General features: G+C 43.6%; 1 protein-coding gene across 1 annotated transcript in view; it reads right to left on the bottom strand.

Moving 5' to 3' along the window:
* Positions 1–9,592: 9,592 nt before the first annotated feature.
* Positions 9,593–24,307, bottom strand: part of TEKT1 (tektin 1) — a 221,429-nt gene continuing 206,714 nt past the window's right edge. The window contains exons 7-8 of the mRNA XM_069226981.1: positions 13,232–13,428; positions 9,593–9,923 (exon numbers count right to left, since the gene is read on the bottom strand). Of these exons, the coding sequence (XP_069083082.1) occupies positions 9,764–9,923; positions 13,232–13,428 (357 nt within the window). The 3' untranslated portion in view covers positions 9,593–9,763. The remainder of the gene's footprint in view (positions 9,924–13,231; positions 13,429–24,307) is intronic.

The raw sequence follows: 24,307 nt of genomic DNA, 5'->3' as shown, positions 1-24,307 counted from the left end.
TTTGTATTGAACATTATCATTGGATGAGTCTCCTGCTACAGTTACACACCCTACTACACACATGCAGTGGCCAGGACAGTCAGGTGTCGTCCAAGTTAACCCTCCATTAGTACGCCCCAACAATAATGTTATCCATACATCTCAGCATGTGCATCCCAGAGAGACATCCCAATACTGGTTCCATGAGGACTGCATGACCACTCACAATGAAACAGGCTAGGTGGACATGTTCAACACACAGCAACCACACACACATGTAACATATGTGTGGACAACATATCTAACTTCATGTGACGTGAAGGCAACACACATGTATAGCATCATCATGGGTTTCTAATTTTCTGTCTAGCTATGGCGTCTACATATGTAGGTATGTTGTTGCTACATGACTTACTCACTGGCCATAATGACCAGTAGAGTACAAATAGAGCCGTTAACGTGTTGCTTGTCTGACACAAATGCAACACTACATTACATACAGCTACAGGCATCTGGTATGTGTTGCAAAAATGAGCCATCGGACTGCTAGCATTGGTCTTCATACACATTCTGCAACAAATACACATTAGGGCACATATGTATACCTTTGTAGCACATCATTTGCATCATTTTGTGACGCAGAGAGGGGGCTATATAGCAAAATACAGATAGATGTTGCAATTTGCTGCTGTTATTGCGTGAAAATGTGTTGCAAAAATGGGGATATATGTATATAAACATGGGCTTAGGTTTCCCTAGCATTACACACAGTCAGATACTTATTTAGCAGATTGGTTAACAATCATCACATGTTCCCACACAGATTTCTAATATTCCCATGTAATTGATTTGTACTCACCAACATGGCCACCAATCCTGAGTCCCAGGTGGTCCAGCAGGTCCTGTTCCCTGGTGATCAGATCTGCCCAGCGGTGCTTCAATTGATGGACATTTTGCATGCTCCCGTAGACCCGGACCATGTGATGGCGCACCTTCTCCCACCGGATTTTCCTAGCCTCCGTGTGATACCCCTGTATCACACGGCCCCCAGCCTCCAGCATCAGTGGGAGGAAATGGCTAACTAGCCATATGAATCCCCCCAATTCATCTTCGCCCATCCTGGACAGGCGAGGCCTACTTGACATATTGACAGCTACAAAAAGAGACAAATGAAATAAGAAAGTAAAAGTGGGAAATGGGGAAAGGGGAAAGGTAGAGGTGTGAAAGAAAAGGAAAAAGGAGAAAAATAGCCCAACTAACCCCCCAAACTATGCTACCCACAACAGACTCCCATAGAGAATACAAACCATCACAGGAATAGACAAAACAAGACTAAACAGACTGAGACTGAGGCTAATGTAAGGCCATATGGTATGAATGACTGTTGACCACTCATTCATCTCATTAGCCCATTTGACGTTTCCAGTTATGATGACTTGGAGCAAACTTGCATACCTTTTTCCAATGACTATGTTTGCAAGACTCTCAGCGTTCCTGATGTGATAATGAGAATAAATTTGTTGTTGTCTGTGTCCCTTTCTGCATAAACTGGTTTAGTGGCATGTTACATTCTTCCTGCTAGGTTCAAACTGGGACACAACTGTGATGGTCATCTTTCAAATATTAGGTTGATTGTATGACATATGTGTACATGTTTTTTGGAATGTGGATCCACTTTCACCTGTGTGGGTGTATGTTGTCACTGTGACTTCAAGGTCTCCTCCTGAGTTAGTGGCAGCTGATGTTGTTCCAATTGTGTATTGCTCCTATCACACACTTGAGAGAAGCCATTGATGACATGGTCACGTACACATGGATGGTCCCACCCTGTCTCTGAACACGTGTGATGTGACTTTCAAATGATCTCAAATTTTGGGCTGGATGAGAGACTGTTTCAGGTGTTTGGATCCGGCATGTGTAATTGCCACATTTGTACTCCTGTTGGCCTCTGTGTATGGTAATGTATCATGTCACATCCTACCCTCTGTGCATACATTTGTGATGTTTATTTTTGGGGTGATGAATGTTATAGCATTCTTGCTCAATGAGACGACATTCTTCTTCAGCAATTTCAAACTAAAGGTGGTCAGAAATGCATAGGCCAAAGCATGATGTGGTGTTTGTTATCTGTATTTATTTACAAGTGTGGAATACAAGTTATTATAATAAATTAAGAAAAAAAATGATTGACAAGCTGTTGGCGTCTACGCACTCCTGCTGCCGTGTTAGGTTGTTCCCCCTCCCGTTGCAGGCCAGCATCCTCCTCTTCGTCATCCTCAGGCATGTCTGGGTCCAGGTCAAGAAGGGGAATATTCCTTTTTACACAAATATTGTGCAATATGGCACAAGTGAGGATGATCTTACAGACCATCTCTGGGGAATAGAGTAGGCTACCGCCAGTGATGTCAAGGCAGCGGAACCTTGACTTTAGGATCCCAAAGGTCCGCTCCACAATGCTGCGTGTCCTCTTGTGGGCGTCATTGTATGCCCGCTCATCAGCAGTATTTGGGTTCCCATATGGTGTCATTATCCAAGGCTGGATGCCATACCCCTGATCAGCTGAAAGAGAAACACAGAATGGTATCAATTAGCTGTAGGAGGCACTGTTGTACGTAACTTTGATGGCAGTAGTTGTGTTGTGTTGTCTGTGACTCTTTTGTGTACTAATGTGACAACCTATGGTTGTTGGTGAAAACTTTTGCATTGAGTTTTTTTCCTTGGCTGAGCAAGTGTTTGTTGGCTAACTGTTTGTCAGCAGGATGTATTGGTTTCTCCAGTACAGTGTGCCCTCCCTTGCATTGTGACTTGTGATACAGGTGTCCGTGTGTCCTCACTGGGGGTGTGATGATAGTTCCATGCAGAGTTGAAACATGAATGTGTATTAGAAACGTTCATATGAACATACCCAGGCCATCCCATACCTTTAAACTTATGCATTGTATTAGTGTACAGGTTATTGTGAGACTTCCAATTTGCAAGGTGACATTTAGGCAACCACAGTCATTAATGTCTTCACACTAAGCTGTAGAGTAAATTCCAATGTGTGACAGGTTCAATGGTGACTTCAGAAACATGGCTAGTGATGTGAGTACCTCAGTGTGTTCCTGGCTAGGTGTTGCTATTGTGGTGTATGTGTTGTTTGTCCTAGAGGGTTTCTGAGCAGTGTGTATATGACTTAGTTTTTTGTCCTTACCAACAAGTAGTCCATTGCCATACCGTCCATCCTGGAAGTGTTGGTTGATGGTAGAGTGACGGAAGATGAATGCGTCATGTACACTCCCAGGATATTTAGCCACAATGTTGCTGATCAGTCCTTGGTGATCGACTATGGGCTGCACGTTGATTGAATGTGTGTGCTTCCTGTTGCGGTAGAGGTGTTCAGTCGCAGCAGGTGGCACAAGGCGTACGTGTGTGCAGTCGATTGCATCAAGGACGTGCGGGAAGCCACTGATGGCGTAGAACCCCTGTTTAGATTCCTGCTGCTTCTGCAGTGTGTTAGGGAAGCAGATGTGGCGGGGTGTCAGGCAAATGATGGCATCCAGTACTTTAGGCAGGAATGCGGAGAAAGATGGTTGTGATATTCCACCAACCAGGGCACCAGTTGTCTGAAACGAGCCACTTGCCAGCAGGTGAAGTACGGCAAGCAGCTTTGTTTCTGTTGGGATAGTGCGGGGAGTCACTAAAGTGGGGGCCAACTGCTGTTCAATATTTCTCAGCAGCTGCTGAATGGCCTGCCAGTTCAACCGGTACCTCTGGATGATGTCTCGTTCCCTGAGGCCATGCAGGGTTGTTCTTGGGCGGAATATCCTCTCCTGCCTTCTGCGCTGTCTTTGGGGTCCCTGCTGTTGTTGTTGTTGCTGCTGTTGTTGCTGCAGGGCTCTGCGTCTACGTGCACGCTGAAGAAAAATCACCTCCATGTCTCCCTGTTGCTGCTCTGCTGCTCTGTTGTTTGTTCTGTGTGTTCTGATTAAGTACAGGTGTGTTTGCCCCATTTTAACGCCTGCCCTGACCCAGGCGTTAAAATTTCACGTTATTCGTGCTTTGCGTCATTTTTTTGCACCGCCTGCCGCGCGGGAGTCATTTTTGCCCGGAAGCATAAATACGACGCACCGCTGTGTGCGTCGGTTTTTGGACGGGAACGCCTACCCTGCATATCATTAACGCAGGGCGGGGTGCCGCTTCCAGAAACTGACGCACATAGCGCCATTTTCCTTGTGCGCCGGCTCGGGCGTCAGGGATTAAATATGGGGCAACGTTATCGCTGAATGTGTGTCAAAAATTTTGACGCACATTCGGCGCAAACGGAGTATAAATATGCCCCTAAATATTTGACGCACAACTGTGCTAGCGCAGTTGTACGTCATTTTTTAGAAATATGCGCCTTAATGCTGGAGAAATATGGATGACCCCTCTTCTAAGGTGAGAAGCGACCACATACAAGTATTTTGTTTCCCCTCAATGCTGATTTTATCCCAAAAGTTACAATAGTGAAATGGTAAGATACTCCATGCACACTTGTGCAATAGTGTATATAAGAAAACAATGGCTGACATGAAATCGCGAGAGTGATTACATCTGTGTTTCATTGCCTACCTGGGTAACGGTTTCCAAAAAACATACAGGCATCCCCACATCACCTCTTTTCTGCTTAATGTACTGCCTAAGTGGCCTAAGGGACACCCAGACATGAGTCCCTTGCTCACTGTGCCACTAGAACTAAGCTACACCCAACTAAGAGCCCCAAAAAGGGCAAAACCAGTCTTGGGTTGCTTGTGTTATGGATTCAGAGAGGGTCTGCTTTTGCAGTTCGGGCTTTACTTTTCCTATAAGAGCAGGATGAAGACTGATTTGCGTACAGCTGTGTCTAATCTGAGGTGGCATGGTGGGCAAAAGAACATGGGATGGAAATCTACCCTGCGCAACAGCTAGTGGTTAGACTTATTGCAAGCATCCTCCCATCACCATTTGTGTGTTTAACAGTTTTCAACACCATCTTTCTTTATGAATGAGAAGTGTCTGGTATATATATCTAGGTCTCTCTTGCGAAGCTGCAGACACAGGGCCGTATTTATACTCTGGTTGCGCCGAATTTGCGTCGTTTTTTTCGACGCAAATTCGACGCTAAACTAACGCCAACTAACGCCATATTTATACTCTGGCGTTAGATGCTTCGGGCGCCAAAGTGCCCGGAGTGTGCGTCATTTTTTAGCGTGAACCCCTTCCTTGCGTTAATGATATGCAAGGGAGGCGCTCCCGTCTTAAAAAATGACTCCCAGGCCTTTACGTGGTATTTATACTCCCGGGCAAAAATGACGCCCGGGAGTGGGCGTGGCCAAAAACGGCGCTTTTGCGCCGCTTTTTAACGCCTGGGTCAGGGATGGCGTTAAGGGACAAGTGGGCTCAAAATGAGCCCAGAGTGCCCTCCCCTGCCCCCAGGGACCCCCCCTGCCACCCTTGCCCACCCCAGGAGGACACCCAAGGACGGAGGGACCCATCCCATGGACATTAAGGTAAGTTCAGGTAAGTATTTTTTTTTTTTTTGAGGCATAGGGGGGCCTGATTTGTGCCCCCCTACATGCCACTATGCCCAATGACCATGCCCAGGGGCATGGCCATTGGGCAAGGGGGCATGACTCCTATCTTTACAATGATAGGAGTCATGTTGATGGGGGATGGGCGTCGAAAATAAATGGCGCAAGTCGGGTTACGATGATTTTTTCGACGTAACCTGACTTGCCCCATTTTAAGACGCCCATGCGCCATTTTCCCCCTACGCCGGCGCTGCCTGGTGTACGTGGTTTTTCTCGCGCACACCAGGCAGCGCCGGTCTGCTTGCGCCGGCTAACGCCATTCAATAAATACGGCGCCCGCATGGCGCTTCAGAATGGCGTTAGCCGGCGCAAAACTTTTTGACGCTAAACTGCGTTAGCGCAGTTTAGCGTCAAAAAGTATAAATATGGGCCACAGTCTGATCATCTTATTATAACACGGTCATGCTGTGCAAGAGAAAACCTATAGAATTTTCTTTTTGTTTTCGTTTTTAAAGCCTCTACCTTCCCCTTTACTCTTTTTCAAATAAGAACGTACCTCATGTAAAGACACAAATATCATTCGTTGAAACTTCAACTAGAAGCTTGTCTTTGTACCCTTCAGTTTTTGGGGCTAGAGTTGAAACCTACTGAAAACTGTGCCCCTTTCTGTTAATATCTGCAGGGCCCATCTGTTCTAGCCTAGTTATAAAGACTCTGAACTATACTCTAGGCTTTTGGAGGGAATGAAAACAAAGGTCTTCGCTGAGCCACATACATCACTGTTGTCAGGGGAATAGCTTCAGGGTGTATGTGGGGTGTTTCACCCCCCTAACAAATGTATCTTGTGATAAATAGTAGGATACAGGGGCTTTTAATCGGGTATGGTGAGGTGTCATGTCGTATTTCACCAGGAACTTTACAACCACAACAAAAACGTACACACACACTCTCCGTGAATCTGTTTTTGAATACTTAAAAAAAGTTATTTCACAGAATAATGTGCTTTCTCTCACTTAGGTCCAGATTTCAGAGGGCCTAGCCACTCCTTGTGCCACATTAGCGTCATTTATTTTACGCTAATGTGGCTCAACGAGACCAAATTCGCCACGCCAGATTTACAAGTTGAGCATTGCGCCACTTTGAAACCCCTTGCGATATATTATGCCTCCACCAGCAACATCGGCAGCAGCCTCAGCAAGCTTTTATCGTTTTTGTTAGAGGGGGAGGTTTGGAGCCCGGGTAGGGGCAAAAGTGCCTCTTGGTGCTTCTTGCCACGAGGCCATGCCCCTACCAAGGCCCCACCCCGCCTCATTCTGTGGGATTTTTTGGGAAGTTGTCAGGTCTGAGGTTGTCTGCGCTGCAGGGATGATTATTTTTGTGCTGGAAGAAACACTTTCCTGCACCAAAACAATCACAAGAGGGGTTTTCCTCTTTCTATGTGTGCTGCAGAATGCAGCACACATAGAAAAAGGAAAAAAAAGAGAATGAAAAGTATTTCTCTTCGTTATGCCTCCCTTACGCCTGGACCCTTTTACCTCGCAACATGTATAATTTAATTTTAATTCATTTGAGCATGACTTGCTTTTAGCTGTGATGTTTTATTTTTCTACTCAGCTGCAGTTCTGCGAAATTGCTGTTATTAGTTCCTTTACACAACATTTCACGCTGAGCCTCTGCTGAAGGCTGCAGCTGATAGTTTATCTAGTATTGCCACTAAAGAGTGCAGAGCCAACCTTCGACACTTAGACACATTATGTTTTGTTATAAAAACATCACACAGGCCAGAGAAGGTTAGAGCGCGCATTCAAGCCAGAGGAGCCATTCTATGCTGTGGGCCACTTCATCTCAACTTTGCTGACCTTAGCCCTGTCTCTACAGCCAACCAAGTAGACAACAGGCAGACTCCAGGTGTGGGGCAGGAGTTTCTTCCAAGGACTAGTACGGGAAGAAAGGGCTATGACTGCTATGCTCTCACATAGACACCAGACGTGTGAGATGGAACTAGTAGGCACATGTTTATTCCAATATGCTGGAACTGTTTATTTGTTTCTCACTTATGATAACAATCCTTACTGTGCTATGTGTCATCCTCCTAATAATCACAGCTCATGTCTGTTATCAGAGAATGCAGTCTTTTCAATACATGTATAGAAAACTGTCCTGCATCTTTGCCTATCTTTGCCTGCACGAGACTTGTGCAAATGATAGAAAAGGGCAAGGTCTGTCAACAATGACTTCCCTTAGTAGTCAGTGTCATGTTTTCTAGGCTGCCACAAATCACTTTTACTTCATAGGGTTTGGTGAGGGGCTGCATTCTACCCTAAATGGTTAGGCCGACAGTGAGGGAACAACTCAGTCACCCACACATGGTGTTGCTGTGGCCCGAAAACTGCAGTCTTACTCCCATGGGAAGAGTCCTACAACAAAAGTAGGAAACATTTTAAAACTTGTCTAGTCATAGTATTTTGTGCTGGACGATTGCCCTTCCAGTACAAAACCTATGCTAGCCTCACTCCCACTAAAGTGCTCACTATACAACTCCTTATGGTGCATGGGTGTGTGGCACCCAGCAGAAAATGCCTGCACTTGTGCCAGGGGGAGGGGAAGAGAGTCCATATTGCTGTAGACATGCCACTCTCCTGCTCTCTCCCTGTCATGCAACGCAGTGCAGTATCTTCGGGCGCTGTGTTGCGTGGCATCTTTGAAATATGGACCTCAGTCTATTACTATCAACAGTGACCTGCCTCGACATCTTGCCTCAGGTCAGTATGGAAACCTCAGACACATCCTAATACAAAGTGTTCTGAGGTGCTCTGAGACTCCGGTAACGTGTTGTAAGTGGAGAACCAACAGCATACTTAGCACAGTAAAGCTGACAGATGCCAACTAAAGTCTGCATCTGCAATTAAAAAAGACCAACCCTGGCCGATCATTGATTGCTTCCATATATGGAATACCATTGGTTGCACTTCTCCATGCGGTTGACGTCATCGACAGAACCAGATGCTCCTCGAAACAAAATCACATAACTGAGAGCAGTGAGGCCCATATTTATACTTTTTGAAGCAAAACTGCGTGAATTGAGTTTTGCATCAAAAAGTATAGCCTAAATAGTATAAAGGAATGCCGCAAGCCAGCAGGAAAGGGTGGGCTAGCATAAAAAAAACATTACAGCTGCTTGGGGGTGGCGGTATGGGAGAAGGGGGTTTTGCACCAAAAAATGACTGGCTGAAAAAAATGCCTCTAACCAGCCTAGCGTCATTTTCTGACGCAAAACCATCCATACCACATGACACCTGTCTTAGAAAAGACAGGAGGCATGCCCACCACCCCAATGATCAGGACAGACCAGTGTCCCCTGGGCATGGTCAGTGTCCCCCTGGGCACAGCCATGAAGGGAGCCCCAAGTCGGGCCCCGGTGGCACTTTAATTTGTTTTTTTTAAATACTTACCTCGGATGGGGTCCCACATCCTCCGGTGTCCCTCTGGTGTGGGTGTTTCCTGAGGCTTGAGGAGGGCACCTGTGGACCCATTCAATGGTGTTCAACCATTGAAATGGGTCCACAGGTTCCCTAACACCTGGTCTGACCCAGGTGTTAAATAATGGTGCAAAGCAAGCTTTGCACCATTATTTAGCACGTCCTCCAACCCGTGTGACATTTTAGCACAGGGGATAAATATGGGGCTATGGGGTTAGCACCATTTTTTAAATGGCAACGCCGACCTTGCATCTCAGTGACGCAAGGTAGGTTCACGGCATCTAGAAAATGGTGCAAACTCCAATATTTTGACTTTTTTGGGGTCTAACGTCAAAATATAAATATAGAGTTGGTTTTATGCCAAATTTGTGTAAAAAAATGGCACAAATTTGGTCGCAAATGGAGTATAAATATGCCCCTGAATTTCTTAAATCAACCCTACTAATGTTCTATGGTCCCCCTTTGCTCTACAACCTTGAATTTTACAAAGCCACCAATGTGCCCTAGAACACTGCACAGCATCTGTCACAAATTAAACATAAAATTTAGTGATCAGAAACAAAATGAAAAAAGATAACAGAAACAATCAACAACGATGCATACTGATGGAAAACATATTTTAATGAAATAAAGTACTCTATGATTCGTTATAAAAGGCAGACAGACATTAACATCCTCTGTTACAACCTTGTCTTTGAGGTGCATCACAGTATTCAACCATTAACAGAGTCTACCAGCAGCCATTATGGATATCATCCACTGTTCAGGAGCATGTCAGAAATTGTTAATGGAAATGGCTTCTCTTATTTGCATACACATCACTTCATCAATGAATAATGAATTCTCCTTCACTTTGATCTCCTCTTCCAAAGACAGCTGATTGCGGATTAGACCGCGCAGCTCCGCCTCTGCGTGTGCCAATGTCTCCTGCAACCTACAGACATACGAAACAATAGAGTTAAATGCTAGTAAGGGTCTGGCTTGGAGGAAGGGACAGGGGTACACGGCTTACACAAAGATACAAGCTTATATATAAGGTGGAAAGAATTCTCCACAGCTTTCAACGCTCATTGGCCAACAGCCAGGTCACCGTCCTATGACATACAAACAACCTAAAGACATCATAACCTCTGGGGCTGAACAGGGGAGCCAAGATGAACACAGAAAAACACCACACACCTCTGTCTTATTGACAAACAAGTAAAATGCCAAAAATAAGTATTGGCTGCAATGGTCAATGGTTAAAGAAATATAACAGACAGTATTAAGTGCATGTTTAGACCATGGAATAACTTTATTTATTTTAAATCCCAGCCGTTCTTCATCAGTTAGCCATTTTTCTTTAGCAGCAATGAGACGCTAAAGAATCCGAAATTCATCAAGCTTTACTCAGAGAAGGCATTATGAAAGCCAGATAGTTAGTGACTTTTCATAGCACACTATTGCGGGTTCCTAGCACCTACATCAGCTCCTCATTTCATGATACACATTCTTTACCATCAGAAGTACAATTTGCTTGTATGCAGATCTGGTAACCACTGAAGCAGTAGCCATCAATAGCCTGGATTGTAGAAAGAAGGACCTCCTACTGCATGGCCCAGAGCAGATTGTTTCTCTTTTGACTAACCAAAGAACCAACACCCGCTACCCCCCCACCCCGTTGGTCCTTATTTACTAACAAATTACCTATCAAGCAGTTTTTTCTTGGAGTTCGGAGCAGTTCCCAGACATGTGAACCGGAACCACATGATAAACTTCACCGGACGGTGATGTTCTGCTCATTTCCAAAACGTTCCAAGTGTTGAATTTAGGGATGGGCTACAGCTTACTTGACTTCTCTTTTGGAGTACTCAAGAATGCCATACAGGCTAACTGAGAAGTTGTTTTCCACTACTGAGAAGCATGATGAGACACATCATGCTCTCTATGCACGTGTACATTGTAGTATTGGAGGACTTTAGGTAAAGAGGAACAAGAGCAGCAGATGTATTTCAAAAGTAATGAAAGGTATTTCATACATGAATACCATGCTTTGAAGAATCAGGAAATGTCTTTTCTTAAAAGTGGATTAGAGTCAAGCCTTTCTAGACAGTTTCACTTAAACGTCGGAATATCAGCTGCCCTGACTAATTTTTCAGCCTCCTTCAAGATGATGTCATGATAAGAGAATACTACATTACCCTACACAAATGCCTATATTAATGTAGCATTGACTATTTGGGTTTAACAAAAAGTGGAACAAAAAATTCAAGATGATCCAAAAGATCACTGCACGAAAAGCAGGAAGGATACTTCGCAGATCTCACATTGCTCTGGCTCTTCATAGAGTACATTGGCTTTCTAAAGTGAAACTTACACAGGTCAATTCACAAAGGCATGTAAGAGTATTACCCTAGCACCATTTTACCACAGGATGCTTTTAGGTATAAGAGACCTCTTTTAAATACTCTTCCACGCCTCTGTGAACTGGCCCCAAAACATCTAAAAAGCGAATATTCAAGGAATAATCATAAAAAATGTGTATAAATAGAAAGGACTAAGCTTGCTTTATGTTTGACGTTGGACGTTTGATGTTGGACGTTTCTAGGTCGATTCACAAAGGCATATGAGTAAGAAAAAGAATACTCCTATAAAAATGCTTCCTGGATAGCTGTAAATGCTTTTGTGAAATGACCCTGATGTCTGGGGGACATTCAATGCAGCCGCAGCTGTCAGTCACACTGTCAGGATCCCTTTGTTCTCACTTGTTTTGTCAACAATCACAATTTCACACAAACCACGGCTCCGGATCTTCAGCAGTTCTCAGATGACCTCTAGTCTCCTGTGTTCTTGTATGTGGTTTACTTCTACAATATAACACTTTAATATCGACATGCTAAACTATAATGCAAAAATACTGACTACCAGAATATTGGAAAGGTAAGTAAAAATAGCTAGATATAGTCTACTATGCTTAACTCCACTTATATGTACATTAAAAATATATGTATCTTCAAAGTATTTAGATGTGAAGTTAAGAAGAGTATAACTATGGTTATCTATGTTTAGTTACCTTTACAATACCCTGTTTGAAAAGTTTCAGCACTCCAACCATCATCCTTTTCTGTTGCTAAAGTCACCCTAAGTAGGAAGATTATGCCCAGACGTAGTTCCCATGCTCACTGTGTCACTGGATTCAAGCTAGCCTGACTGAGGGGTTATACCCCAAAACCGGTCCCAGTATGCTTGTTTCTGGTTCAGGGAGGACCTAGCCTGGCAGTTCAGGTTGGACTGTTCCCATGGGGAACATGATCAAAATTGATTTGCATATGGCTGGGTCCAAACTGGGATGGCATGGTGAGCAAAAAACAATGGATTAATTCCAGATCTGTGACTCTGGGTGTCTCCTTCCATCATCTTCTTGTATTCTATCCATCTCTGACACCACCAATGCTACCTTCAATCCTCAACTCGAGCAAGAGAAGTAATTGGTCCCTGCTACCAGCGACCTAGGTGGACCCCTTGACACTACACACTCGGAAGGGAGAATTGCTGCTCTGCTGCTTCTGATATTCCCTCATCACTGCCGCTTGTCAACCCAGCACATCCCACGCTTAAGGTAGGGTGCAGAGGCGAAAAATGGAGTCACAGAGAAGTCAGTAGTGGCCTAGTGTGACTGATCTACAAATCAGCTACAAAATACAGCCATCTTGTTCGAAGTAAACCCTTCCTATTCTATTGGAGAGGTTCCACAATGACATTTATAAGTGATAATCCTTCACCTCAAGAAAATGAAAGGTGCTCTAATAATAACTGACACTTTCACAGAGATGTGGCATTTTATCACTAAATCCAGAATCCAAATCCCAAAACAAATCATTACAAAGCAAGACCAACAATTTGCTGACTGTTTGTAGAAGGGCATTTGTCACCCCTTAAAAATTTAATGTTCACTGCCATCAAGTTAACATCCTGAAAAAGCATGGCCAAACAGCATTCATCAATCAGTATTTTGTAAAACGTTGACACTATTATTCCAATGATATTTAGAATGATCTAATTGCAATACAGCTCTTCTTCCTCATGCTATACCTGCCATTAGAGGCCGCTCTCTCATAATGGGCCTCACCTGCAGGTCAGGCTTATAAATCAAATAGAGGGCCTCCGGCAACTGGTATAGCCCTCAGCCGGCTAAAATGCTATATAGATTTTCATTGTTTCTTTAAGCCCCATTCGTTACTTTGCTAGGAAGATTTAACTTACCTTTCAATATTTGTGGTGATCTCCTGCACTTCGCTAATTAGCCGGTACTGCACTGGATCACGACAGAGCTCCACATGGGGCCGACAAGTCCTATTCGCCAAACGTGTCTGAGACACCTTAATTGGCCCTTCTTTATCAACAATGGCTTTTTTCAAGCCATCTATGTTCTTCTCTTGGCTTGTAATCTCATCCATCACCTGGGGAGAAAACAGACAAGTAAGTGAACCAGGCAGGAATCCTGATTACATTTGTGATGCTCAACAATAAGTAATGAGTAAGATTATTATGTGGTGCTCTTGGATTTTTGATCTGAAACTTCAGCAGATAGGACAAAAACAAAAGGATACCCCACTTCCATTTATAATCAGAACACAAATCGCAATCTGAACTTAAAAGCATGTTTCTGGCTAAGCACGTGAAATGTATTTTGTATGTCTTCTAGTCCCTACAAACACATTCATGCATTGCTAAATAAACATCTCTGCATTCTTTGATTATTGTCAGAGGATGCAGAAAGGCCACTTGCATTCTGTGATTTGTCTTTTATAGGATAAGAGTTGGAAGGGCCCCAAATCCAGAATATGAATCAGAGGATAAAATACGTTTTGAAGTATACTCAAGAGAATCCACAGAGTCTACCCAGTTCTCACAGTTTAGTCTTTGTATTGATTCTCTTCAGATGTATATGTCTCTAAGCAAGATTTACCCAGCCTGTGTTTCGCCTACATGAATTGAAAGGAAAAAGCAGTAAAGATCAGTTTTTCATGCTGGATCTTAGGCATATAGATGGCATTTTTAGAAACAACACACTGTTTGAGGCTGCAAGACAATTGAAACAATAATTATTTGCATGTGAAGATAGTGCTATATTAGGTACTTTTGATAGGCACTAGTGTAAGGTGAACTGTCTGCCCACTGCTAGGCTACCACAAGAACACTGCTTCAGAAAAGAGAGCTGGTCCGCTTGTAGGAGACTGGCCTGGTTTGTAGTGGGTACCTAAGGTACTTACACCTTACACCAGGTCCAGTTATCCCTTATTAGTGAAATGTAGGCAGTGTCTAGAAGCCAGGCTCTCTAGGGGTAGTGTGGATGAGCAGCCAAGGCCTTACTAGGAGATATGCAAAGTTAATGGAATACCACTGTAGTCACACATTACTCACACACATGAAATAAAATACTCAGTGTTACAAAAATAAAGGTACTTTATTTTGGTGACACAAATGCAAAAACTACCATTCAGACTATACTCTCTTAGGAGTTAAGTAATACACAAATTATATACAATAGTATGCAGAAATAGCTGTAAAAACAGTTAGAAAACAGTGAAATTAGTGAAAATTACAATAGTTAGAAATGGGCCTGGGGGAACACAAACCATATACTAAGAAAGTGGAATGCGAAAGTCGGTTTCCCACCTAGGCAACTGTAGTGTGTAGAGAGGAGCTGGGAGTACTAGAAAACCCCAAAGGTAAGTACTAGAACCCACCCCAAAGCCCAGGAAAGGAGGAGTAAATCACAGTAACTTTCCCAAAACACACACAGAAATGAAAAGAAGGATTATGCAACAACCAGAAGAGACTGCAAGACACCAACAGTGGATTCCTGGACCTGAGGACCTGTGGAAGAAGGGGACCAAGTCCAGGAAGAACAGGATCCCCTGCTAACCCAGATGAAGGTGCAAAAGAAGAACCACCAGTGAAGAAGAACAGTCAGTACTACACCCAAGAAGACGGAGTCGGGTTCCTGGTTGGCGCAAATGATGTCCCATGCTGGATGGAGGATTGCAGTCTGGTTTACGTCGCTGGAGTCCGCCAACAAGCCTTGGCACACGCAAAGCTTGCGGTGTCCAGGAAGGACCAGGTGGACCCTACCCAGGAGGGATAGTTGAAGAGGGCTCTCAGCAACTCAGAGAGCCCAAAGAGGACCAGGCAGCCGCACATGAGTCACACAGCACAGGAACAGGAGGCAGGAGGCTGTGTGTCCCAGGAAGGAGTGCTGAGGGTCGGAGCTGCATTGTGCACGAAGAACTTTGTGGAACGATGCCAACAAGCCTTGGCAACTGCAAAAGACGCAGTGCACGGTGGTACTGTCTTGCATGGGGAGTCAAGCTCTTACCTCCACCAACACTGGCCAGTTGGACGTCAGGACCATCGGGACCACTTTAGTCCACCACTGTGTTGCTGTATCCACGCATTTCTTCAAGAGAGGGGACCCAAGCCACCGGTCGTCGATGCAGAGGGGTGCCTGCTGAAGCAGGGAAGTGACTCCTTCACTTCAAGGGAGATTCCTTTGTTCTTCTGGTGCAAGCTGAAGATTGGCTGTCCTCTGAGGATGCACGACGGGAAACAGTTGCAGTTGCTGGCAGGAGCTGAAGATACACTGTTGCAGAAGTCGTCTGTGCTTCTTTTTTGCAGTTGTAGAATTCCTGGAGGGTCCAGATGCAGTTTCTTCGGTAAGAAGGTGAAGTAAAGGATGCAGAGGATTCCTGCTGGAGTCTTGCAATCTGAATCTGATGAACTACCCAAGAGAGAGATCCTAAATAGTCCTGAAAGGGGGATTGGTCAGCTACACAGGTAAGCACCTATCAGGGGAGGGCTCTGACGTCACCTGCTGCCACTGGCCACTCAGTTGCTCCCAGAGTTCCCTGCCACCTTGGAATCCAAGATGCCAAACCCAGGGAGCCTCTGGAGGAGGTCTGAGCACCACCCTGGTGTGGTGATGGAGAGGGGAGTAGTCACTCCCCTTTCCTTTGTCCAGTTTTGTGCCAGAGCAGGGACTGGGGGTCCCTGGACCGGTGTGGACTAGATTATGCAAGGAGGGCAGCATCTGTATCCTTCAAAGCATTTCCAGAGTCTCTTTGAGGCTACACATCCCATGCCTATAACACCTATTTCCAAGGGGAGAGGGTGTAACATCCCTCTCCCAAAGGAAATCCTTTGTTCTGCCTTCCTGGGCTTGAGCTGCTCAAGCAACAGAAGGGCAGAAACCTGTCTGTGAGGTGGCAGCAGCTAGGGCTGCCTGGAAAACCTCAGAAGGCTGTAAAGAATGAGGCCACTTTCCTCATGTAAAGTAATGGCTCAAGCGTTGGAAGTGTAAAGTAATGGCTGGACCCAAACATTCAAAGAGATTCTGCAAATGCTGGAGCAAATGTCAACTGATGTTCATATTCTAGCTTGGCTCACAGTGTTAATCATAAAGTATATAGTGGGACCCATGTAGGACACCTTTGGTTTGACATGGCACAAGGTGGAGGGTAAGAACAGCTTTCCAGACAGAGGAAGTGTATTCAATGCATTCCAGTGACTGAAGGGTGGAGAGTCAGATTTTGAAATTCATTGAAGGCTTAGTTAGCAAGGGGCTGCTCGTTAGACTTTCTGAAGCACTGCCCTTTGTTAGATGGTAACCCTGAAGGTGGGAGTGCAGACCACTCTGTGCAAGGTAATTGGGAGCTTTTGGATGAGACTCAGCCTTTTGTCTTTCATTTTTTTAAATAAAATTGTTCTTAGCTGTTTAGAAATAAGAAGCGGACATCATAAACCAAGAAATATTCCAACTCAGGTTGTGATACCCTTAAAATCTACTCCATCCCCCAGCTTTGCTTCTAATCCACCTGCACAATATTCCTCCGTACATTCAACCCCACAGGCCATTCCTCCATGCCCAGTCAAGTCTAAACAGTTATCAGCTAGTGAATTCATGAAGACCTCACATCACCCTAGTCCTCTCCAGCTTGTTCGCGGAACTCGACTAGCAACCCAAAAATGTCACAAATTTCTGAGGACACCCCTTCACTTTGTACACCCCTTCCTCCCCCAACTCATATTAGTCAATATTTTGGTCACATTTTGCAAGAGATATGAGTTAGTAATCATGCAATAACAATCTCATGGAGAACAATATATATACTGACTTGTCCCATAGCTGAGGGCAATACGATGTGGTGCAAAATCATTGAGCGGGTTTAGATTTAAATGCTGAGACACCACACGAATATATTATAAAATCAATAACAATCTCAAGGAGGCCAGAACTCCGAACACGAAACAGTTCTGGATTCCCTGAAATTGTTATTTACTGGTACTTTGGAACTTTTTGAGCCTTGACAAAGGCCTGCAGAGGAAACTCATGTTGGTTGTATCTTGTTTGAAGATTTACACACACAATGGATTAATTTCAAACTACTTGGATTGACTTAGTGGCGTTTGGAGCGCACTATGTACTGTACTTTGGCTATGTGTTTGTATATATCAACAGTCAACAGGATACTGAGGCCCATATTTATACTTCTTTTTTGCGCTGCATTTGCGCCGCTTTCTGACGCAATATCGGCGCAAACTTACAAAATACAGCTGTATTTTGTAAGTTTGTGCCACTTTTGCGTCAAAAAATGACACAAATGCGGCGCTAAAAAAGTATCAATATGGGCCTGAGTGTATGACCAAATGTAGACTTAACATTTTTTATTAACTTTGGGGATCCTTACAACAGCAAGTACAAACGGTTATCAATGTTGCCTGTTTTTCTTCATATAAAGGAGTTACTCCAAAGTTCAACTATGTGGCGGAAAGGAGAGCCAGGAGTGTGCTGGGGAGGGATAAATGATGGTTGAATGGAAGTACACAGTCTTCCCATGCCATTACATTATATTGTATTATTACCTATTTTCTTTTTAGTCTTCTATAGTGCATAACAACACATGGATGTACACTGTTTATGGAAGCATACATTTGTTGTCACATTCTGCACATAACTGTGTATGTAGGAGGGTTAAAGACTCCTACAAAAGGTACTAGATTCATCAGAGATCACAGATCCAACACCATGCTTGCCCCATACATTGGGCTTCCAAGAGCTCTCAATCGAAGCACTGCTTGACTATATATAAACAAGAGAGCAGTTAAAAATATAATACATTAATTTTAAAAGCCCAACCTTGCAATCGTGAACAGAATACATGAGCAAAAGATATAAGGCATTTACCTCTAAGAGATAACCACAATTTTGTTACAGTTTCACAGGAAGTGACTTCTCCACAAAACTTCAGAAAACTGAGCCTCCATTTCTTAACAACCCCTGTCATTGTCTCTGCCTTCTTAAATCAGCGAAGTCAATCTATAGTGTAGTGGAAGCAAACCAATGCAAGAAGTACATGCTTCATTGTAAAAGCTATTCAAACCAAGTTGTATGCTATTCAGCAACCAGTGTGAATGGCAGAGAAACACATATTATATAGTCAGCACAACATAAATATTCACATTTAAATTGTGAGCACTCAATTATGTAATGTTAAGAAAACAGCTGGTGTTTTAGACAAACATATATTGCGGTTACAAATCAATGTGTTACTCATGGGGACCATACAATCATGCATGGCCACATGTACTTTATACATGCAAATTACGATTGTTACACTTGAGAACCCGAACATCATGCTTGCAAACCAGCATGTAATGCATTCAAGTCAATATACACTAAAACCAATATAAAAGACAGATAAATCAGTACACTACCATAATGAGTCAGTATATGGTGCATAGTAAAAATGCAGCTATGCAAGTCTGCCAGTACATTATGAAAGCAAACCAATATGTAATGCTTTCAACCAATAGGCTGCATATTTCACTCAATATATCACACACATAACCAGTACATTACAAGAGTGAAATGAACCAGAACAATACATATTGGCACCCATATTTTCCAAAATTAAAGATAAGGAGCACATCCCTTCTTTTGCTGTTAAGGTGCATCATTACCCAGTCCTGATGAGACCCCATAATCGCCAGAGTTGAAACATGTCGATAATCCATGCTGTGAGACAGAAGTGCAAAATCATGACCAGGAAACTTACCGGAACAAATAAAAACAACATTTGTCATGTTTCCCTATTGCCATTAGAGCTTAATTCCTGTTGGAAATTGCTGATTAGTTACGTATGGTGTATTCACATTTGACTCAATAGTATCTCCGTACTGTCACCTTTTTTCCCAACACTTTAAATTTGGCCTCTGTCAATAACAAACATTATTTCCCTGGCAACTTTTTGTTTACTTGTTGTTTACTATTATTTGACTGTAATGAAAAAAACTGTATGTGATGATTGTTTTTCATCATAAACTTTACTTATGTTCATCAATGTTTTATTTCATTCAGTTGTTGTATGTTTTCTGTCTATGCAACAACACTTTTATCTGTATGACCAAATATATTGTTTAAATAATTGCTGAATATATTAATGGAAAGATACAACTATGATTAATTTATTATTTTTTGTCATTTTGTGTAAACAATTGAGTGAGTGATTTTATTTCTATTTGTTTTGTAGACAGATTGTTGGTGGGCAACCTCATTGATTTTGAATTACACACTTGTCACTTTAGGAACCCTACAGGGGCTGGTATTAGACTCCAACTTCATCCACCCTCGGGTAGTCTACCAATCTTATGTGATGGCCCAGTGGGCGGGGACCACAATTTTGGCCAAAGGTGTGCTTCGGTCTCGTTAGGTAATCTTCTTCCTTCACCATTAGAAGTAGAATGACTACCTACCGTTCCTCTCCTAATGACTCCTAATGTAGCTTCTGGGGCTAGTTCTTTAGAGGGGATCGGTAATTCTGGGGAAGTTCTGTATTATAGTCCTAGTGTTCAGACACCTTGTTCGGAACTTTCGATTATGTCCTGGAATTTGGCTGGGCTAGGCAAGAAGCGGGCAGACCCAGAGTGGGTTAATTTGATTAATAAGCAGGATATATGCCTATTTCAGGAAACTTGGGCTGAAGACCCGATATACATGGATGGGTTTGTGACATATTTTTCTGCGCCCCAGCCGGCATCGGGGGGTTTTGGTCGTGCTAAGGGGGGACTTATGATCCTGTTAAATGAGAATCTACAGTGTGAACATTTAGTTTTAAATATTGACTCTCCTGATTTATTGGGTGTTCAGCTTTTATTTGACCCCAATTTTAAGATGACTATAATTAATGTGTATGCCAGGACTGTTTCTCGGGGATTAGAGTCTCAGACACTTGTCCAGTTATCCGAATATTTGGATACTTTGCATTTCTCAACTAAATTAGTGGTTGCAGGGGACATGGATTGCACTTTTGAACCCTTTTGTCTTAATAGTGATCTGACGGCTGAGGAAGATGAACTTTGGGGTATTCCTCAATTGACGGAAAATGTACAGTGTAATGGTTCACGTGCTGCTTTACAGCTGACTTCTCTTTGTTTTAAATTTGGACTAAGAGCATGTAATGGGCGTACTAGCTCTGATTTGAATACTGCACCCACCTTCAAGCGAGGGCTGTTTTCCAGTGTCATTGACTATTTCCTAGTGGATGTTAGGCTTTGGTCTTTGTCAATAGACATGAAGATGGATTCTCGTCACAAGTGTGACCATAATCCTCTACTCCTCACTTTACATAGTAATGTGTTTAGGAGAATGCAGAATATCCAGATCTCCGAGGTCCCTGGACCTCTCTTGAATAATAGGCATACTCGTGTGAGTTGGCCAAAAGTAATGTCTAATCCCTATTTGACTAAGACAATCTATTTATCTTTTTTAAATGTTATGACCGGCTATGAGGAGCATGAGGCTAGTGACATCCCAATCCTCAGCATTCACAAAGAAATGGTAAGGAATTTGCAGGATATCTTTTATAGGAAGACTATTACTAGGCAATCCTCTGATAATTTTAAAGTCAGGGAATGGTTTAACAAGGATTGCTCCAATGCTAAATCAGCTCTAAAATCAGCTGTTATGACTCATTCAAAGGGGGCGATTAGAATTGCTAGACTTACTTACAATAAAACCTTGCTTTTGGTAAAGAAAAGTTGGGAAGACATTACCTGGCAGAAACTGTTAGATGCAACCAAACCCCATGACAATGGGACTTTCTGGAAGTTACTGTCCAATAGACACAGAGGGGGTAATGGCACTATCCGTACGCATATTCAACCTGAAAGATGGGTGGAACACTTTTCCCAGCTTTTTGCTCCACCCACTATTTTTATGATGCAGGAACCCCCTCCTTATATCAGGCCAAAATGTGTCATGAGATAGTTGATCAAGGAATGTATATTGGTAGTCCCGAAGATTGTATTGTCTTCTCGATGGAGGAAACTACATCTGCTATTAATTCTTTAAAATTAGCTAAGGCACCAGGCCCTGATAAGATACCGGGGGATCTTTTTAAATCCGAACCAGTAATCTGGTCCTAGTACATAAACACGTTGTCAAATGCCATAGCTGCGGAAGGCCCTATTCACAAAACTTGGAAAGGGGATGAAATAATCCCTATCTATAAAAAGGGTGATGTGGGTTCCCCTGCTAATTATAGACCAATTAGCCTTATTGATAATCTTCCAAAAATCTTTGCTTAGCAGCTTTTAGATAGGCATTTGGACTGGGCTCAAGATCATCAGGTGTTATCTCCACTTCAGGTGGGTTTTCGCCCAAAAATTAGCACGGTGGATCAGGTCTACATGCTGACTCTCCTATATTGGAAATATGTAGTCTTGGCGAAGCAAAACTTGTATGTCGTTTTTGTGGACCTTTGGTCTGCTTTTGATCTGGTCCCCAGAGAAAAGTTATGGGAAGTTTTGCGCAGAATAGGTACCCCTGATAATATAGTATATTTACTACAACGGTTGCATGAGAATACATTTGCTCAGGTGAGATGGGGTAGTTTGGGAGAGCTAACTGATCATATAACCATCCGGCGGGGGGTCGCCAAGGTTGTGTTCTTGCACCAACTCTTTTTACCTTATTTATTAATGAGGTGGTGCATGCTGTGTCTTCTTGTCAAAATGATGCCCCCTCGCTGAATGTGCAAAAAATTCCCATTCTACTATTTGCAGATGATTCTCTTTTGATTTCTAAAACCCCTGTGGGTCTTCAGATCCTGGTTGATAGGTTCAATGCTTTTTGTGCGGATCATGGCCTGGAACTTAATGCCAGTAAAACTAAATTGATGATATTAAGCACAGGTCCTGCTAGGAGATGTACTATTACTTTAGATGGGGCTCCCTTAAGTAAGGTTCGTTCAATAGATTACCTGGGAATAAGAATTACAAATAACATGCAGTGGGAGGACCAGATTAGTAAGAGTGTTTCACTTCTTCAGCATAGGTCAGGTGCTATTCTGCGCTTTTATAACAACACTACCATGAAAGCTGTCTCTCCGGCTATTAAGATCTATCTGGCAAAAGCGCAGGGTGCAGCGACTTATGGTGCTGAGGTGTGGGGCTCCTCTAATACTAATAAATTGTCAGTGGGTGAAAATAATGTTGCCAGAGCTCTTCTTGCATGTCCACGTAGCGCACCCGTGACTCCATTTTGTTTGGATTTCAGGTTCAATCGCATGTCTGATGTGATAGCCCTGAGACCCTTACTCTTTTGGATATGAATTTCAACTACTCCAGAGCTCATTGTTTATAGGCACTCCCTTCTTGATATTTTAAATAGACCTAATGCAGTCTCTATCCCTTGGCTTAGACATGTGTCTAAATGGTTATACACCTTGGAACTTGGGAATTACTGGGAGAATCCTCAAAATTTGGGGAGGGCCCAGAAACAACTTTGAAATCTGTTTACTGGACTTATGTTAGGAATAATTATTCCCTATGTATATCTTATGGACGATTGACAACACAATTTCTTGATTTTAAATGGTATCCCCAGTTCGAATCTTACTTGGATTTTGTTCCTGATTTATTAGGTAAGAGCTTGTATGCTCATTTTAGATTTAGGTGTCTACCGTTAAAGTCTTTTACCGGTAGTTGGAGATTATTATCGACATTCGATTTATGTCCTGGCTGTAATTGTGTTCCCGAACCTGTACCACATTTTGGGGGTCATTCTTACTTTGGCGGGCGGCGGAGGCCGCCCGCCAAAGTAACCCCGTCAGAACACCGCACCGCGGTCGAAAGACCGCTGCGGTGATTCTGAGATTTGCCCTGGGCTGGCGGGCGGCCGCCAAAAGGCTGCCCGCCAGCCCAGGGCAAATCAACCTTCCCACGAGGACGCCGGCTCAGAATTGAGCCGGCGTAGTGGGAAGGTGCGACGGGTGCAGTGGCATCTGTCGCGTATTTCAGTGTCTGCATAGCAGACACTGAAATACTTTGCGGGCCCTCTTACGGGGGCCCCTGCAGTGCCCATACCATTGGCATGGGCACTGCAGGGGCCCCCAGGGGCCCCGCGGCACCCCCTACCGCCATCCTGTTCATGGCGGGTTTCCCGCCATGAACAGGATGGCGGTAGGGGGTGTCTGAATCCCCATGGCGGCGGAGCGCGCTCCGCCGCCATGGAGGATTCAGAAGGGCAGCGGTAAACCGGCGGGTGACTGCCGGTTTACCTTTTCTGACCGCGGCTGAACCGCCGTGGTCAGAATGCCCTTCGGAGCACCGCCAGCCTGTCGGCGGTGCTCCCGTGGCCGGTGACCCTGGCGGTCACCGGCCGCCAGGGTCAGAATCAGGCCCTTTATGTTTTTCATTCAAATGCCTTTTCCCTGCGTAAATGGATACTTCCAGTTTGCCGGAATATGGGCATAAGACAATGTAGTGTTGCACTTAGGATATTGAGGAGTGATACTTCTCCTGCCTTAATTTTTGTTGTTAGCAAGTTCCTTGCGGCCGCATGGTATATACGTACTCGTTTTTTAAAAACTTTATCTTATTAGGGATTGCTGTTCTTAATCTCTTTTATCTATTTATTTATTATGTATGTAATTTTTGGATTGCTGTGGTTTTATGCTTTGATGGTTATTTATGATTGAATAAAACTTGTTTTGAATTGATATGAGGGAGTGATGTACATGAGAGGCTCCCTTTTTGGCTCATAATTGCAGTGTAACCTCCCATGTTGTATGGACCCACCCTTTCCCTCCTTTGGGATTGAATATACTACTCAAATACTGCTTGCACATCATCCCGACCTGGATGTCCATCCCCTACCTGATGCTCAACTCTACCATCACAGAATTCTTGATATTTGCCAAGAACAATAAACAAGATTACACGGACCTTCACAGCTTTAAAACCCCAACTTTTACTGAATGCCGAGTCACTTGGATACAC

The sequence above is a fragment of the Pleurodeles waltl genome, chromosome 3_2 (genome assembly GCF_031143425.1).
Source record: "Pleurodeles waltl isolate 20211129_DDA chromosome 3_2, aPleWal1.hap1.20221129, whole genome shotgun sequence".
NCBI lineage: Eukaryota > Metazoa > Chordata > Amphibia > Caudata > Salamandridae > Pleurodeles > Pleurodeles waltl.
This window is presented reverse-complemented; position numbering and strand designations above follow the sequence as displayed.